The 20,312-nt window shown below is 37.9% G+C and overlaps 1 protein-coding gene across 8 annotated transcripts in view; it reads right to left on the bottom strand.

The window, feature by feature from the left end:
* The window catches only part of SCAPER (S-phase cyclin A associated protein in the ER), a 522,830-nt gene that overhangs the window by 407,976 nt on the left and 94,542 nt on the right, over nt 1-20,312 (bottom strand). For all 8 annotated transcript variants that reach the window (XM_012457694.2, XM_064382920.1, XM_064382918.1 and 5 more), the window contains 2 exons: nt 10,650-10,750; nt 6,304-6,420 (listed from right to left, as the gene is read on the bottom strand). In XM_012457694.2, coding sequence (XP_012313117.2) covers nt 6,304-6,420; nt 10,650-10,750 — 218 coding nt within the window. The remainder of the gene's footprint in view (nt 1-6,303; nt 6,421-10,649; nt 10,751-20,312) is intronic.

Below are 20,312 nucleotides of genomic sequence, written 5' to 3'. Positions count from 1 at the left end.
GACCAAGCAGACTACTTACCAATCCTTCCATTACACATCAGATGTCAACACTCACTCTAAATAAATAGAATCCAAAACAACTTAGCCTTAAAAGCAATTTTTTTGTTTGTGAAAAACAAATGTGACAATTTTTTATTTATTATACTTTAAGTTCTGGGATACATGTGCAGAACATGCAGGTTTGTATATATAGGTATTCATGTGCCATGGCGATTTGCTGTACCTAGCAACCTGTTCATCTACATTAGGTATTTCTCCTAATGCTAACCTTCCCCTAGACCCAGCCCCCGCAACGGGCCCCAGTGTGTGATACTCCCCTCCCGGTGTCCATGTGTTCTCATTGTTCAACTCCCACTTATGAATGAGAACATGTGGTGTTTGGTTTTCTGTTCCTGTGTTAGTTTGCTGAGAATGATGGTTTCCAGCTTCATCCATGTCCCTGTAAAGTACATTAATTCATCCTTCTTTATGGCTGCATAGTATTCCATGGTGTATATATGCCACATTTTCTTTATCCAGTCTATTATTGATGTACACTTGGGTTGGTTACAAGTCTTTGCTATTGTGAATAGTGCTGCAATAAACATATGTGTGCATGTGTCTTTATAATAGAATGATTAATAATCCTTTGGGTATAAACCCAGTAATGGGATTGCTGGGTCAAATGGTATTTCTGGTTCTAGATCCTTGAGGAATCTCCACACTGTCTTCCACAGTAGTTGAATTAATTCATACTCTCACCAACAGTGTAAAAGCATTCCTATTTCTCCACATCCTCTCCAGTATCTGTTGTTTCCTGACTTAATAATGATCCCCATTCTAACTGATGTGAGATGGTATCTCATTGTGGTTTTCATTTGCATTTCCCTAATGACCAGTAATGAAGAGCCTTTTTTCATATCTTTGTTGGCCACATAAATGTCTTCTTTTGAGAAGTGTCTGTTCATATCCTTCACCCACATTTTGATGGGGTTGTTTTTCTCTTGTAAATTTAAGTTCCTTGTAGATTCTGGATATTAGCCCTTTGTCAGTTGGACAGATTGCAAAAATTTTCTCCCATTCTGTAGATTGCTTGTTCACTCTGATTATAGCTTCTTTCACTGTGCAGAAGCTCTTTAGTTTAATTAGATCCCATTTGTCAATTTTGGCTTTTGTTGCCATTGCTTTTGGTGTTTTAGTCATGAAGTCTTTGCCCATGCCTATGTCCTGAATGGTATTAACTAGGTTTTCTTCTAGGGTTTTTATGGCTTTAGGTCTTATGTTTAAGTTTTTAATCCATCTTGAGTTAATTTTTGTATAAGGTGTAAGGAAGGGGTCCAGTTTTCTACATATGTCTAGCCAGTTTTCCCAACACCATTTATTAAATGGGAAATCCTTTCCCCATTGCTTGTTTTTGTCAGGTTTGTCAAAGAGCAGATGGTTGTAGATGCGAGGCATTCTTTCTGAGGCCTCTGTTCTGTTCCATTGGTTTATATATCTGTTTTGGTACCAGTACCATGCTGTTTTGGTTACCATAGCCTTGTAGTATAGTTTGAAGTCAGGTAGCACGATGCCTCCAGCTTTTTTTGCTTAGGACAGTCTTGGCTATATGGGCTCTTTTTTGGTTCCGTATGAAATTTAAAGTAGCTTTTTCTAATTGTGTGAATAAAGTCAATGGTAGCTTGATGGGGATAGCATTGACTATAAATTACTTTGGGCAGTATGGCCATTTTCACAATATTGATTCTTCCTATCCATGAGCATGGAATGCTTCTCCATTTGTTTGTGTCTTCTCTTATTTCCTTGAGCAGTGGTTTGTAGTTCTCCTTGAAGAGGTACTTCACATCCCTTGTAAGCTGTATTCCTAGGTATTTAATTCTCTTTGTAGCAATTGTGAATGGGAGTTCACTCATGATTTGGCTCTCTGTTTGTTATTGTTGTACAGAAATGCCTGACTTTTGCATGTTGATTTTGTATACTGAGCCTTTCCTGAAATTGCTTATCAGCTTAAGGAGATTTGGGGCTGAGTCAATGGGGTTTTCTAAATAGACAATCATGTCATCTGCATGCAGAGACAATTTGACTTCCTCTCTTTCTATCTGAATATCCTTTATTTCTTTCTCTTGCCTGATTGCCCTGGTCAGAACTTCCAATACTATGATGAATAGGAGTGGTGAGAGAGGGCATCCTTGTCTTGTGCCTGTTTTCAAAGGAAATGCTTCCAGTTTTTGCCCATTCAGTATGATATTGGCTATGGGTGTGTCATAAATAGCTCCTGTGATTTTGAGATACATTACATCAATACGTAGTTTATTGGAAGTTTTCAGCACAAAGGAATGTTGAATTTTATATCGAAGGCTATTTCTGCATCTATTGAAGAGATAATCATGTGGTTTTTGTCATTGGTTCTGTTTATGTGATGGATTATGTGTACTGATTTGCATTTGTTGAACCAGTCTTGCAACCCAGGAATGAAGCTGACTTGATCGTGGTAGATAAGCTTTCTGATATGCTGCTAGATTTGGTTTGCCAGTATTTTATTGAGGATTTTCACATCAATGTTCATCAGAAATAGCACAACTACCAGAGGCTGAAATACCATTTGAGGCAAACAAACGGCTAACCAAAAAACTTAAAAGGAAAAGCTTGAGAATAAGCTATCCATGGGGGAATTTGAAAACTTCTGGCAAATTCCTAAAAATCAAGAAGGCCATACACATATGCAGGTTGTGTGCATATCTAGCAACAGTTTGAGAGGACCCTAATGTCTCACCTATGACTTGTCTTGAGGCTTTAAGAAAGGAGGAACTGACAAGCAAAGGCATTTATAATCTGCCACAGCATTCAAAGTATGCCCCAACAGACACACAGGCCTAGGTGAGAACTAAGAGATTTATTGGCTCAAGGTATGTAAGGAAACCTGTCAAATCATTAGTTGATGTTAACAAGATATACTTTGTTGTACAGCCACATACAACATACATCAACATACAGCCATCTTGCATGCAGCCATACAACAATGTATACAGACATCACAGAATGAGTTAAGTGTAGCACTAAACTAACAATAACAACAACAGTTACAATCCTGGAGGGTAGCTATCTGATCTGCAAAGCTGTCACATTTTATTATTTAAAACACCTACTTTTCAACAACAACAACAAAAGTCAGAAGACGTGCAAATAAACAGGAACGTATGGCCCATTCACAAGAAGAACAGTGACAGGAAGCCCAGACATTGGACTTTCTAGACAAAGACTTAAAATCAGCTATTAATTACATTTAAAGAACATCCAAGTGGCCAGGTTCAGCGGCTTGTACCTGTAATCCCAGCACACTGGGAGGCCAAGGAGGGTGGATCACCTGAGGCCAGGAATTTGAAATCAGCCTAGCCAACACAGTGAAACCCTGTCTCTACTAAAAATACAAAAATTAGCTAGGCGTGGTGGCTCAGGCAGCTACTTGGGAGGCTGATGCATGAGAATCACTTGAACCTGGAAGGTGGAGGTTGCAGTGAGCCAATATCTCACCACTGCACTCCAGCCTGGACGACAGAGTAATTCTTTCTCAGAAAAAGAAGAAGAAAAAATAAAACAACAAACATCAAAGAACAAAAGGAAACCATGTTTAAACAACTAAAGGAAAGAAATAAAATTTCACCAAATACAAAATATCAATAAGGAGAGAGTAAATGTAAAAAGTAACCACAGAGACATTCCAGAGTTGAAAAGTGTAATAAATGAAATAAAAAATTCACCAGAGGGACTCAATGGCAGAATTGAACTGGCAGAATAATGTTTCATGAAATGTAAAAGGTAAATTAAGTAATCCCAGCAACTTGGGAGGCCAAGTCAGGAGGATCATGAGGTCGGTAGTTCGAGATCAGCCTGGCTAACATGGTGAAACCCTGTCTCTATTAAAAATACAAACAAATAGTTGGGCATCGTAGTGGTCACCTGTAGTCCCAGCTACTCAGGAATCACTTGAACCTGGGAGGTGGAGGTTGCAGTGAGCCAAGATCGCGCCACTGCCCTCCACCCTGGGCGACAGAGTGAGACTCCATCTCGAAAAAAAGAAAAAAAATTATTTAGTCTATGGAACAGAAAGAAAAAAGAATGAAGAAAAATGAACAGAGGGCTGGGTGTGTTGGCTCACACCTGTAATTGCAGCACTTTGGGAGGCCGAGGCAAGCAGATCACTTGAGCTCATGAGTTCAAGACCAGCCTGGACAACATGGTGAAACCCTGTCCCTACTAAAAATACAAAAATTAGCTAGGCATGGTGGCACACGCCTATAAATCAAGCTACTCAGGAGGCTGAGGCACAAGAATAGCTTGAACCCAGGAGGCAGACATTGCAGTGAGCCGAGATTGCGTCACTCTACTCCAGCCTGGGTAATTAAGCGAAACTCTGTCCCCAAAAAAAAAAAAAAAAAGAAAGAAAGAAAAGAAAGAAAAAAAGAAAAGAAAAACAAAAATGAACAGATCCTTAAAGACCTATGGGACAGCATCGCATCAAGAGTACGAACATGTGCATAGTGGAATTTTCAGTGGAGAGAAGAGTAAAAGGGGCAGAAAAAACATCTGAAGGAATAATGGGCAAAACCTTCCCAAATTTGATTAAAAACATTAAATACATATCCAAGAGACTGAACAAACTCCAAGTATGATAATCTCAGAGATCCACACATAGTGATATCATAGTTAGAGGAACAAAAGCCAAAGACAGACAATCTTGAAAGAATCAAGAGATAAGTGATGGATCACAGTCAAGGATCCTCAATAACAGCTGATTCCTCATAAGAAACCATAGCATTCAGAAGGCAGTCAGGAAACAAAATGCTGAAAGAAAGGACTGTTAACCAAGAAGTCTACATGCTGCAAAACTACCCTTCAAAAACTGAGAGATAAATGAAGACACTGAGAAAATCTGTTACTAACAGACCTGCCCAATAAGAAACACTAAAGGGAGTCCAGGCTGAAATGAAAGGACAAAAGATAGTAATCTGAATCCATACGAAGAAAAGAAGACTCCAGTAAAGGACTAGAAAAGGAAACTATACAGGTAGACTACATAAATGTAGTTTTTGTTTGTAACTCTTTTCTTCTCCTATCTGATTAAAGAGATACAGCTGTGTAAAACAGTAATTTTAAAACTGTGATGAGCTTGTAATGTATAAATCACGTAATTTGTATGACAATAACACAACGTATGATATATATTAATATTTAGATCTGTTGCAAAGGAAATTGCTAATTCGTGTTATAAAATATTTGGAATGAAATATGTGAATTTTAATCTCTGAATTACTATTTATGTTTGAATATATTACATATCCTAAAAGCTAAACTTTAATCTCCTGGATTTTAACTTTTTTTTTTTTTTTGAGACAGAGTCTCATTCTGTTGCCCAAGCTGGAGTGCAGTGGTGTGATCTTGGCTCACTGCAACCTATGCCCCCATCAAGTAGCTGGGATTACAAGCGTGTGCCACAACACCCAGCTAATTTTTGTATTTTTAGTAGAGATGGGGTTTCACCACATTGAACAGGCTGGTCTCGAACTCCTGACCTCAAGTGATCCGCCCACCTTGGCTTCCCAAAGTGCTAGGATTACCGGTCTTTTTATTTAGACAATTTCAAACATATCCACAATGCAGGAAGACTTGGTAAATGCAGCTCTTCCCCCTCTGGCTTGCAATTTTCAGGCAAAATATACCAAGAATGCAACATCTTGAAATAAGAAGGAACTACTTGCAACGGCCCAGGCTTTGTCCTTATCCCCATAAAAGAGAATGTCCTCCAATGCTTGCACTCCGTAATCTGAGTGACATCAGTGTTTAAAACCCAGAGCAGGGTGTTTCTGGGGTCTTTTGGCTGTGGTAGTAAGTGGAACTCACATAAATGAAACTCCATTCCCTTGGTTAGCTTTCCTGAGTCCTGAGGGACAATCTAGCCATGGATGCTAGGCTTCTGTTGATTCTTGCTGGCTACCTGTGAGTAACAACATTGCTTTACCTGACTTGTGCAAGTCAGTATATGACTCACCAAACTCCTCCTCTGGCAACTGGGTTTATGCAAAACCTTCCACCAAATCTAGGAACCTTAGCAGAAATTGATTTGATGAAATGTTTAGAGTCCTCCCCTGGGATTGCTAACCAACACACAGTGTTCCCCTCCTAAGTGCTGGAACCTGTATACAGAATTCTGCATAATATTATGCATGGACATTTTTATAGTAGAATATCAGATTCATAATACTATAACATCTAAAAAAAAATTCACTGTAATGCAACTCCTAGTAGTTTCATCTTAGTTTGTCTCACCCAAAATTTAAGCTTCGTCGAGCATTTGACGTTACATTTACTCTATCTGTTGATGGACTTGGAATCACATGACGTCCTGGAGACATCTTCTTTACTTCCCATGCCAATGATGTTGGTCTGCCAATTCAATATACAAACCAGATTAAATTAACAGGGAAAAGGGAGAAACAAATAATCTTTTCTCTTGGCTTCCAGTGGGTGAAAAAATAATCCTACTTTTCAACCGAAAAAAAAAATCACAAGACGTGCAAAATTTTCCCTAGAGCATTGATTACCAGAAAGTTACCATACTACCAGTGAGAAATCATAATTGATAAATGATTCAGGGTTTTCTAATGACTGCAGCATAGCAACACTACTCCAATTACCTCAAAAAGGTTCTGGGGTTGCAGGGATATGAGATACACTACTTATTATTTATAAGCTTCCATACACCCAGCTTAAAAAATATTAAAAATGCAATGATACTACTTCAATCTACTGTCTCTGATACCCTGGAGAAGTTTGTGAAACAGGTATCAAGAGAAAGAATATGCTAAAGGTTAAATGATGAGTAGGAAAATATAAAGTGTCCTTCCTCTACCTCTTAATCACTCATGAGAGCAGGAATATAAAGATTTCACTGATCTTTGCTGGGAAAGCAAAGAAATGTAACTTAATGTCTACTCCTCCTCCTTCACTGGCCCCACAACCAATCAGTTGACAGGATGTGTAACATGCCCTCACTCCAATCCCCATAAATCCCATGGGTATCCCTGTGTCTTACTCTCCATTTCCCTTCAATCTTGCCATCTGTTAGTATCTGCTTTTAAAAATTTCATTGGCAGAATGGTATTCAATTGTCTTTGTTTTGTAAATTATATGTTTATTATAATTACTAATGAAAATAAACTTTTTAACCAACCATCTGAATTTCTTCATTTGGGATGTACATGTTGGTATCTTTACCTCATTTCTTCCACTGGGATTTGCGCCATTTTCTGATTAATTTGAAATAGCTTACTACTACTAAAAATCCATTTGCATTGGTGATACAACTATTTTGCCTTTAATTTTTCCTTTTTATTTGGAAACATTTGTTTTCTTCCCATTCAATCAAGGGTATTCAAAATTTTTCTTTGTGGTGTCTGCCTTTGTCTTACAAAGTCCTCAGATGTAAAACAAATATATCAGTATTTATCTATATTTTCTTCGTTAAACACATACAACTTCAGTTTTTACATTTAAATCTCAAGGCTAGCCAAAATAAATTTTGATGCATGATTTGAAGAATGCCAGATGGATAACGCCATCTATAAAGCATTTAAGACTGCTTTCCATATCTAGGAGCTGTCTCATGAGACAAAGAAGAGAAATGCTGATAACTGGCAAAAGTAAAAGGGATGCCTCGGCCGGGCATGGTGGCTCATTCCTGTAATCCCAGCACTTTGGGTGGCCAAGGTGGGCAGATCACTCCAGGTCAGGAGTTTGAGACCAGCCTGGCCAACATGGTGAAAACCTGTCTCTACTAAAAATGCAAAAATCAGCTGGGCATGGTGGCAGGCACCTGTAATCCCAGCTACTCAGGAGGCTGAGGCAGGAGAATTGCTTAAAAGTGGGAGGTGGAGATTGTAGTGAGCCAAGATGGCACCACTGCACTCCAGCCTGGGTTACAGAGTGAGACTCTGTCTCCAAAAAAAAGGGGGGGAGGGGCTATGCCTCAGGTATATTTCTGAACCATAGTGCCAAGAGAGGAATGGTAATCATTCTGTTAAGCTTGGGTTTGGCTTCTATATGTTTCTCAATACAATCCTCAACACAGCCAATAGGTGATTGAATTTTGCAGGCACAAAAAAAGAATCTATTTTTTAATGCATTGGTGATTACATTATAGACCTTTTTTGGATACAACAAATAGAAACTCAAGTTAAATAAAAAAATGAAAAGAAAATAAAAATTTATTGTAAGGATATAAACTGTACAAGGTCAGTTTATATCCTTACAATAAAATTTTTTGTACAGTTTATAAGGATATAAACTGTACAAAGACATCGAAAAGTTGGGGGTGACTAGAATCAGGGCTCACGAGGATTAGACACAGTATAGGCTCTCAGAGGCCACATAAGTTCTGTTTCTCTCTGTAAATCTATTCCATTTCTTTTCCAACCTGCTTTACTCTGCTTATTGTCACAAGGGAGATATAGCCACAAGTCCCAAATCAGCATGATGATCTCTGAGCTTGGTTCAACCCAGTGAAAGAATAAAACCACAGATCCAATCACCTATTACCAAGGGGTAAGGGTAAAATTACTTAGTACAAACAAAGACTTTTATGCTCACCCACCTAGGGACTGTGAATGAAGTAGGCACTAAAAAATATATCAAAAATTCTACTGTGAAAAACAAAACTGTTAAAAGGATCAACCTATCTTAGTTTCCTTGGATTTGGTTTCCCAGGAATCCAGCCCTTCTGGATTTTTCTCCTGGAATTCCTTTACCCTACTGGTTCTGCCTGCCCATAGGGCTGACACATCAGTATGAGACAAAAGATGTCTTCTCTACTGGATAGTTCCACCCAGTAAGATTGAACCAAGATTAAATCCAAGGCAAAGAGGCAGGAGAGGCCTGTTGGCTCTGGTCAGGGTGGAGGAGCAGCCTTGTAGCTCCAAGTGACTTAGCAAGTTTGCCAGAGTTTAGGAATTACTTACATGTCTAAACTAAACTGCTCTTTTGCCTTTGTACATAACCAAAATAATCCTGAGTCCATTAGATAATCTATCTCTGGAATAGCTCATTCTCCCTACCGTTACTTCCTTAATCTGAGTAGTCATCATCTCTAAACTACATTGCCGTATCTCAACCTTCCCACATGGCAGCCAAAATGATCTTTTAAAAACATAAATCTGATATGTCACTTTCTTACTTTAAAATGCTTTATTGGCTCAAAGTCAAATCTAAATCCCTTATCATTTCTACAGAGTTCTACACAACATGGTCCTAGACTAGCTCTCTAGGCTCATCTCATGCTACTTTTCCATTGTTCTTTTCACTCCCGCCCTACTAAATTCCAAATTCCTTGATTACACTGTGCTCCTTTCCACTTCAAAGACATCACACATACTGTTAGCATTATCTCAAATTACTCTTTTCTCTTTGTCTAACTCCTACTTAACAATTGTGTCTCAACTTAAATGTCACCTCCTCAGGGAAGCCTTCCTGGACTTAGCAAACTGGTCAAAGGTGCTTTTTCTTATACTCCCAGAGTAAACTGTATTTCTTCTTGATGACACTTGGCACATTCATACTTATTTAACATCAACCTTTCCTGTTAGAAATGCATTTGGTCCATTCAGGCTGCTACAACAACATACCTTACAACTGGTAATTTGTCAACAACAATAAGAAATGTATTTCTATAGTTCTGGATGCTGGGAAGTACAAGATCAAATGCCAGCAGATTCGACGTCTGAAACAGGCCCTGTTCCTTACAAAGATTATCTTTTAGCTGTGTCCTCACAAGGTGGAAGGGGTAACAGCTCCCACTTCTTTTGTATGTCACTACTCCTATTCATGAGGGCTCCACCTTCTCAATTTAACTACCTCCTAAAGGCCCCACCTCTTAATACTATCACATTGGTGATTAAATTTCAACATATGAATTTTGGGAAGGCACATTCAGACCACAACATGCACTATATACTTTATGAGGGAAGGACTGCATCTGTCCTCTTCACCACAACAGTCCTAGAGCTTGGCACACAGCATTCAGATATTGTGTGCTGATTCCAAATGAATCTTTCTAAAGAAGCTTTCATCTCATATTATTCCCCTAATCAAAAATCATCAATTTTCCTCATTGCCTAATACATTAAAAAGAAATACTATATCTTTCCCTACATTACTTTGACTTCGCACATGTCCTACACTTACATAGCTGTTTGAATTTACTCCCTTCACCGAAATGGCCAATCAGTTGGTAAAATCCATCCCATCCTTGAAACACTTCTTCTGCATCCTCCGGAAATCTTCCCTGATCTACCCTCCAAGAGAGATTTGTCCTTCTCTGAAGAGCCATAATAGTTTTTTATACTTAGTTCTATTTTCAATCACGCTTAGGCTCAAAATTCCATGAAAGTAAATGTGTCACATTCAACAATTAAATTTCTGTACTGAATAAAGTAATAACCAATTAATATCCACTGATAAATACCGAATATTTGTTACTTAATTAAATAAAAAATGCAGCACCTGATTTTTAGATTTTTACAAGTTTCAAGTCAATATGAGGTTAAGTCCATTGTCATTTTTAATGACTGCTATTGAAAACTGCTGTATGATAGAAATATTGAGACCAGAGAACTCATTACCTGCTTTGAGCATCTGTCTTCTCTAGCTTTTCCTGAAGCTGAATCCAGTCAATCAATGCTTTGAAATCTCTTACATAGTTATCCAGCATCATTAGCACCTCCTAAAACAAACAAAAAAACATTAAATTCCCTTCTGAGACTAACAACTTTGAAGAAAAAAAACAGAGTGAACAACTTAAGAATTAATTGTTTTTACATTATACTCTTCAATGTAAAAGCTGCATAACTTACTGATATAGTTTTTGCTTTTTCATTCTGCTTGGTAAGATAATAAAAAATATAATCAGTTAAAAGTCTAAATACCAAGAAATGATATTGATGTTTCTTCTCAAAACCTCCCCCAACAGCCATCCTTTCAACCTTTTTATTATGAATTTTAATATACAGAAAAGTATAAACATAAATGTACAAATAAATTATCATAAAGAAAAGACCCTTGTAAACACCACAAAGTACACAAACATAAATCTACAGACAAGTTACTGCAAAGCAAAGACCCATGTAACCATCATCCATGACAAAAAATATAACAATGCCAATCTAAAATTTCCCTGGTGTCCACTCCCAATCACTATTTCCATCCCTCCACCAAGTTAACCATTGCCTTGATGTCTAATCATTTATTTTTACCTGTTTTTGAAATGCACAGAAATGAACTCTTACAGCATCTATTATTTGTCTGCTTATTTGTACCTCTGTTTACTAGGTTCACCAATACTGAAAAGTATACCTACAATTCATTTATCATTGTCCGAAGTCCTTGCTGAACTGTATTCTGTTGCATATTTATCCAATCTACTGTGTATGTTTATTGAATGATATTTGTATTTATTTATTTGAATATCTATCTAATCTGCTGTTGATAAACATTGGAGTGATTTCCAATTTTTGGAAACTACAGATTATATGCTGTTATTCATGTGTAGGTCTTCTGCACATTTATGTAAATTACTGGTAAGTATAAGCCCATGAGTGAAACTGCTAAGTCACAGAGTAAGCATATGTTCCACTTTAGCATGAACGCCAAATTGTTTTCCAAAAGTGGTTGCCTTTCCCATCAGCAGTGCATATGAGCTCTCCTTGTTCCACATCCTTGAAAAGTAGCAGGATACAAAAATCAGCATTCAAAAACCCGTTGCATTCTTCACATCAATAACAATCTGTGTTAAAACGAAATTTTCAAAATCCTATTTATGATAGCATCAAAAGAATACTTAGGAATAAATATAACAAAGAAAGTGAAAGATCTATATGCTGAAAACTATAAAACACTGATTAAAGAAACTGAAGAAGATGCAAATAAATAGAAAGCTATTCCATGTTTTTGGGTTGTAAAAATTAATACTGTCAAAACATTCATACTATCCAAAGTGACATGCTCAATGCAATCGCTAGAATTTTTCACAGAAATAGAAAAAAAAATTCTAAATTTGGATGGAACTACAAAAACCTTTAAATAGCCAAAGCAATCTGGAGAAAGAAAAATTAAATTGGAGGCATCACACTTCCTGACTGTAAATTACATTACAAAGCAATAGTAATCTAAACTGTAATAACAGGCATACAGACAGACATGAGGATCAACAGAACAATGAAACACAACAGAAAGCCCAGAAAAAACCCAAGCATATATGGTCAACTAATTTTCAACAACGCCACCAAGAAAACACAATGAGAAAAGGCTAAACTCTTCGATAATGTTGGGAAAACTGAATAACCACATGTAAAAGAAGGAAACTGGACCCTTATCTGAAACCATATACAAAAACAAACTCAAAATGGATTAAAGACGTAAACATGAGACCTGAAACTATAAAACTTCTAGAAGAAAACAAAAGCAAAAGTTCCTTAATAGTGATCTCAAGCAATAATTTTTTAGATATCGCACCAAAAACTCATGCAACTAAAAGAAAAATATCCAGGTGAGACTACATCAAAATAAAAACGTTCCTAAAAATAAAAAGAAAACATTCAACAGAATGAAAAAGCAGACTACAGACTGAGAAAAATATTTGCAAACCCTGTATATGGTAAGCAGTTAATATCCAAATTACATAAGGAACTCACACAACTCAATAACAAGAAAACAAATAACTGATTTAAGAATGGGCAAAGACCCTGAAGAGGCTTTTTAAAAAAAAAAAACAAAAAAAAAACATAAAAACGGCCAATAAGCATAAGAAAACGTGCTTAACATCACTAATCATCATGAAAATGCAAATTAAAACTATAATAAGATACCACCTCACATCTGTTAGAACCACTATTATCCAATAGATAAAAGATAACAACTGTTGGCCAGGGTGTGGAGAAAACCCTTGTATGCTATTTGTGGAAATGTAAATTGGTACAACTATTATGGAAAACAGTATGAAAGTTTCTTAAAAAATTAAAAATATGACTAACATATGACCCAAAAAAATCCCTCTTCTGAGTATATATCCAAAGAAAATGAAACCAGCACCTCATAGAGACATCTGTACTTCTTTGTTTATTTGCAGCATTATTCACAATAGCCAAGATATGGAAACATCCTTAGGTGTCCATCAATGGATAAATGGGTAAAGAAATTATGGTGTACGCATGTTCTCACTCATAAGTGGGTGTTGAACAATAAGGAGAGGAGCATCACACACTGGGGGCAGTTGGGGGGCATAGGGGAGAGACAGTGGGGGGTAGGGAGGGTGGGGAGGGATAACATGGGGAGAAATGCCAGATATAGTATTCTCCTAAGTAAAATAAAAATAAAAATAAAAAAATAAAGACATTGTGGTGTATATATACACACACATACATACAGTCAAGTATCACTTAACAACAGAGATATACTGAGAAATGCATTGCTAGTCAATTTCATCATTGTGGGAACATCAGAGTATATTTACAAAAACCTAGATGGTATAGCCTACTATACACCTAAGCTGTATGTATGGCCTATTGCTCCTAGGCTACAAACCTGTATAGCAGAAACCTGACCCACACAACAGGAGGTGAGCAGTGGGCCAGTGAGCATTACCACCTGAGCTCCACCTCCTGTCAGATCAGGAGCAGCATCAGATTCCCATAGGAGCACAAACTCTGTTGTGAACTGCACATGTGAAGGATCTAGGTTGAATGCTCCTTATGAGAATCTAATGCCTGATGATCTGAGGTGGAACAGTTTCATCCTGAAACTACCCCGATCCCAATCTGTTGAAACATTGTCTTCCACAAAACCGGTCCCTGGTGCCAAAAAGGTTGGAGACCACTGCTGTACAGCATGTTACTATACTGAATACTACAGGCAAGAGTAACACAATACGAAGTATTTGTACATCCAAACACAGAAAATGTATAGTAAAAATATGTTATAAAATATTTTTTAAATGATACACCTGTAGCCCTTCCCATGAATGGAGTTTACAGGACTAAATGTTGCTCGGGGTAAGGGACGGAGAGGAAGGGAGTAAGGGAGACAGTGGTGAGTGAAGGCCTAAGACATTACTGTATGCTGCTGTAGACTTCATAAACTGTACATTTAGACTACACAAAATTCACTCAAATATTTTGTCTTCCTAATAAATTAAACTTAGCTTATTACAATCTTTTTACTTTATAAACCTTTTAGTCTTTTTTAAACCCTGACTTAGCTTAAAACACAAACACATTGTACAATTGTACAAAAATATCTTTATAACCTCATTTTATAAGCTTTTTTTCTATCTAACTTTTTTTCCTTTTTAACCTTTTTTGTTAAAAATAAAGATATGAACACACACATTAGCCTAGGCCTACACAGGATCATGATCTTCCACCTTCACATACTGTCCCACTGCAAGAAAATAACATGTATGGAGCTATCATCTCCTGATAACAATGCTTTATCCTGGAATACCACCTAAGGACCTGCCACAGGCTGTTTTATAGTTAACTTTCTTTTTGTAAATAGAAGGAATAAATTCTAAAAAACAATAAATAGTATAAAATACATATGCCAGTAACATAATTTACTATAATCATCAAGTACTGGGTACTGTACATAACTGTATGTGCTATACTTTCATATGAATGGTATCACGAAAGCCTTGTTTCCATCAGCATCATCACAAACACTGAGTAATATATTGTGCTACAACATTATGACAGCTATCATATCACTAGGTAACAAGAATCTTTCAGGTCCATTAAAATCTTATGAAACCACCATTGTATGTGGTCTGCTGTTGACTGAAACATTGTTATGCAGCACATGACCACACAATAAAATATTATTCCACATTTAAAAAGGAGATCCTGACATTTGCAACAACATGAATAAGCCTCAAGGACATCATGCTAAGTGAAATAAGCCAGACCTAGAAAGAAAAATAGTGTATGATCTTATTTATATGTACATAATATAAACAAAGTCAAATACATAGAAAGAGAGGAAGATCAGTGGTTGGTTAACAAGGTCACAGGGAAGAAGGAAATTGGGAGATGTAGATTAAAGGATACAAACTTTTAATTATGTAGGATGAACAGGTCTACAAAGTTCGTATACAATAATTCACCAAAAGAGTAGTTTTGGTACTCTTAACACACACACAAAAAAAAGACGACTGTGAGGTGATAGATATGTTCATTTGCTTGGCTGCAGTAATCATTTTACTACATACTTGTATGTCAAAACACTTTATGGGGCACTCCTGCCAAGATGGCTGAATATGAACAGCTCCAGAGCGCAGTTCCCAGTGAGAGACATGCAGAAGGCAAGTCATCTCTGCATTTCCAACCAAGGTACCAGGTTGATTTCAATGGGACTGGTTGGATAGTGGGTGTAGCCCAAGGAGGGCAAACCAAGGCAGGTTGTGGCGTTGCCCTACTTGGGAAGTGTAACTGGCCAGAGGATCGGGGACTTTACATCCTCAGAACTCTGGTTCAGATACTGCGCTTCTCCCATGGCCTTTGCAACCCACAGTCCAGGAGAACGCAGCCAGGGTGAAAAGCGCCGCAAGTTACCAACACAGATCTGACCGACCAGCTCCTGCCAGCCCCACGCCACAAGTTGTCCACACAGATCTGGACGGAATTTTTGACTGAACGCCTAGGGGATGGATCTACCCACACCCAAGAAAGAGGGAGAGCTGAAAGCAGGAAGACAGGTGACACAGCTTAGCAGGTCCCATTCCCACAAAGACCAGCAAACTGAAGCCCTCTCACTTGAGAGTTTCGCAGCCAGCACACCAGATTGAGCTTGACCTGGGACGACTGAGCTCGGTGGGGTGAAGGGTGTCCGCCATTGCAAAGGTGAGTCTAATCTCACCTGTGTAAACAAAAGACAGAGGAAGCCTACACAGACCCGGGGCTGAGTCCAAGACAGCCCAGCAGCGCCTCTGCAGGCAGACAAGAGACTGCCTTCTTCAGCAGCTCCCTGACCCCTGTATAACCAAAAAAAATGCCTCACACAGGAGAGCTCTGGCTGAACCTGGTGGGTGCGCTTCTGGTGCAAAGCTACCAGAGGAAAGATCAGACAGCAATACTCGCTGCTCTGCAGCCCCCACCGGGGATTCCCAGGAAAGAAAGGCCTGGAGTGGACCTCCAGCAGTCCTATGGCAAAGAGACCTGACTCTTAGAAGGAAAACTAAAAACCAAAAAGAAATAGCTTCAACATCAACAAACAGGATGTCCACTCAGAGATCACATTCAAAATCACCAATTTCAAAGATCAAAGGTAGATAAATCCATGAATATGGGAAGAAACCACCACAAAAAGCATGAAATCATCAAAGACCAGAGTGCCTCTCCTCCTCCAAGGGATCACAACGCCTCACCAGCAAGGGAACAAAATAGGATGGAGAATTAGTTTGATGAAATAACAGAATCAGGCTTCAGAAGGTGGGTAATAAACTTCTCTGAGCTAAGGGAACACGTTTTAACCCAATGCAAAGAAACTAAAAATCTTGAAAAAAAGTTAAACGAAATGCTAATTAGAATAACCATCTTAGAGAAGAACATAAAATGACTTGATGGAGCTGAAAAACACAGCACAAGAACTTCGTGAGGCTTACACAAGTTTCAATAGCTGAATTGACCAAGCAGAAGAAAGGATATCAGAGACTGAAGATCAACTCAATGAAATAAAATGAGAAGGCAAGATTAGAGAAAAAGAGAGTGAAAAGAAATGAACAGAGCCTCCAAGAAATATGGGATTATGTGAAAAGACCAAATCTACATTTAATCAGTGTACTTGGAATGTGACGAGGAGAATGAATCCAAGCCAGAAAACACTCTTCAGGATATTATCCATGAGAACTTCCCCAACCTAGCAAGGCAGGCCAACATTTAAATACAGGAAATACAGAGAACACCACAAAGATACTCCTCAAGAAGAGCAACCCCAAGGCATATGATCATCAGATTCACCAGGGTTGAAATGAAGGAAAAAAATACTAAGGGCAGCCAGAGAGAAAGGTTGGGTCACCCACAAAGGGAAGCCCATCACAGCTGATCTCTCGACAGAATCCCTACAAGCCAGAAGAGAGCGGGGGTAATAGTCAACATCCTTAAAGAAAAGAACTTTCAACCCAGAATTTTATATCCAGCCAAACTAAGCTTCATAAGTGAAGGAGAAATAATATGGACAAGCAAATGCAGAGAGATTTTGCTGCCTTCAGCCCTGCCTTACAAGAGCTCCAAAAGGAAGTACTAAACATGGAAAGGAACAACCAGTACCACTCACTGCAAAAATGTACCAAATTGTAAAGACCTATGATGCAATGAAGAAACTGCATCAACTAATGGGCAAAACAACCAGCCAGTAACAAAATGGCAGGAACAAATTCACACATAACAATATTAATGTTAAATGTAAACAGCCTAAATGTCTCAATCAAAAGAAACAGGCTGGCAAACTGAATACATCAGTGTGCTGTATTCAGCAGATCCATCTCACGTGAAAAGACACACATAGACTCAAAACAAAGGGATGGAAGAAGATTTACCAAGCAAGTGGAGAGCTAAAAAAAAGCAGGGGTTGCAGTCCTAGTCTCTGATAAAATGGACGTTAAACCAACAAAGATCAAAAGAGAAAAAGAAGGGCATTACATAATGGTAAAAGGATTAATGTAACAAGAAGAGCTAACTATCCTAAAAATATATGCACCCAATACAGGAGCACCCAGATACATAAAGCAAGTTCTTAACAACCCACAAAGAGACTTAGACTCCCACACAATAATAGTGGGAGATTTTAACACTCCACTGTCAATGTTAGACAGATCAATGAGACAGAAAATCAACAAAGATATCCAGGACTTGTACGCAGATCTGACCAAGTGGACCTAATACACATTTACAGAAATCTACACCCCAAATCCATAGAATATCCATTCTTCTCAGCACCACATCACACCTACTCCAAAATTGACCACATAATTGGAAGTAAATCACTCCTCAGCAAATGCAAAAGAATGGAAATAATAAAAAAACTCTCTCTCAGACCACAGTGCAATCAAATTAGAACTCAGAATTAAGAAATTAACTCAAAACCATACAACTACATGGAAACTGAACAACTTGCTCCTGGATGATGACTGGATAAACAATGAAATGAAGGCAGAAATGAAGATGTTCTTTAAAACCAATGAGAATGAAGACACAACGTACCAGAATCTCTGGGAAACATTTAAAGCAGTGTCTAGAGGGAAATTCATAGCAATAAATGCCCACATGGGAAGCAAGGAAAGATTTAAAATTGACACCCTATTGTCAAAATTGAAAGAGCTAGAGGAGCAAGATCAAAAAAATTCAAAAGCTAGCAGAAGACAAGAAATAACTAAGATCAGAGCAGAAGTGAAGGAGACAGAGACACAAAAAACTCTTCAAAAATCAATAAATCCAGGAGCTGGTTTTTGAAAAGATCAACAAAATAAACAGACTGCTAGCCAGACTATTTAAAAAAAAAAAAAAAAAAAAAGAGAAGAATCGAATAGATGCAATAAAAAACAATTAAGGGGTTATACTACCAATTCCACAGAAATACAAACTACCATTGGAGATTACTTCAAACAGTTCTATGCACATAACTCAGTAAATCTGGAAGAAATGGATAAATTCCTGGACAGTTGCACCCTCCCAAGACTAAATGAGGGAAGAAATGGATAAATTCCTGGACACTTACACCCTCCCAAGACTAAACCAGGAAGAAGTTGAAACCCTGAATAGACCAACAACAAGGTCTGAAGTAGAGACAGCAACTAATAGCCTACCAACCAAAAAAGTCCAGGTCCAGATGGGTTCACAGCTGAATTATACCAAATGTACAAAGAGGAGCTAGTTCCATTCCTTCTGAAACTATTCCAAACAATACAAAAAGAGGGAATCCTCCCTAACTTATTTTATGAGACCATCATCATCCTGATACCAAAACCTGGCAGAGACAACTAAAAAAGAAAACTTCAGGCCAATGTCCATGATGAACATTGATGCAAAAATCTTCAATAAAATACTGGCAAACCGAATACAACAGCTCATCAAAAAGCTTACCCATCACGATCAACTAGGCTTCATCCTGGGGATGCAAGGCTGGTTCAACATATATAAATCTATAAACATAATCCATCACATAAACAGAACCAAAGACAAAAACAACATGATCATCTCAATAGATGCAGAGAAGGCCTTCAACAAAATTCAACAGCCCTTTATGCTAAAAATCCTAAATAAACTAGGTATTGATGGAAGGTATCTGTAAATGATAAAAGCTATCTATGACAAACCCACAGCCAATATCATACTGATCAGGCAAACACTCAAAACATTCCCTTTGAAAACTGGCACTAGACAAGGATGCCCTCTCTCACCACTCCTATTCAATATAGTATTGGAAGTTCTAGCCAGAGCAATAAGGCAAGAAAAAGAAATAAAGCGTATACAATTAGGAAAAGAGGAAGCCAAATTGTCTCTATTTGCAGACGACATGATCATATATTTAGAAGACCCCATCATCTCAGCCCAAAATCTCCTTAAAATGATAACCAACTTCAGCAATGTCTCAGGATACAAAATACAAAATGTGCAGAAAGCACAAGCATTCCTATACACCAATAACAGACAAACAGAGAGCCAAATCATGAGTGAACTCCCATTCACAATTGCTACAAAGAGAATAAAATACCTAGGAATACAACTAACAAAGGATGTAAAAGACCCCTTCAAGGAGAACTACAAACCAGTGCTCAAGTAAAAAAGAGAGGACACCAACAGATGGAAAAACATTCCATACTCATGGTTAGAAGGGATCAATGTCATCAAAATGGCCAATATCGTGAAAACATCCCATGCTGATAGTTAGAAAGGATCAGTATCATGAATACTGCCCAAAGTAATTTACAGATTAATCACTATCCCTATCAAGCTACCATCAACCATCTTCACAGAACCGGAAAAAACCACTAAACTTCATATAGAAACAAAAGAGAGCCCGCATAGCCAACACAATCCTAAGCAAAAGGAACAAGACTGGGGGCATCATGCTACCTGACATCAAACTATACTACAAGTCTACAGTAATCAAAACAGCATGGTACTGGTACCAAAATAGAGACATAGACCAACGGAACAGAACAGAGGCCTCGGAAGTAATGCCACACACCTACAACTATCTGATCTTTAACAAACCTGACAAATGCAAGCAATGAGGAA

This window comes from Aotus nancymaae, unplaced genomic scaffold, assembly GCF_030222135.1.
Source record: "Aotus nancymaae isolate 86718 unplaced genomic scaffold, 86718_ANA_hifiasm-v0.15.2.pri h1tg000003l, whole genome shotgun sequence".
In the NCBI taxonomy this organism is placed as follows: Eukaryota; Metazoa; Chordata; class Mammalia; order Primates; family Aotidae; genus Aotus; species Aotus nancymaae.
The sequence above is the reverse complement of the archived record's forward strand: the minus strand, read 5'-3'. Positions and strand labels throughout refer to the sequence as shown.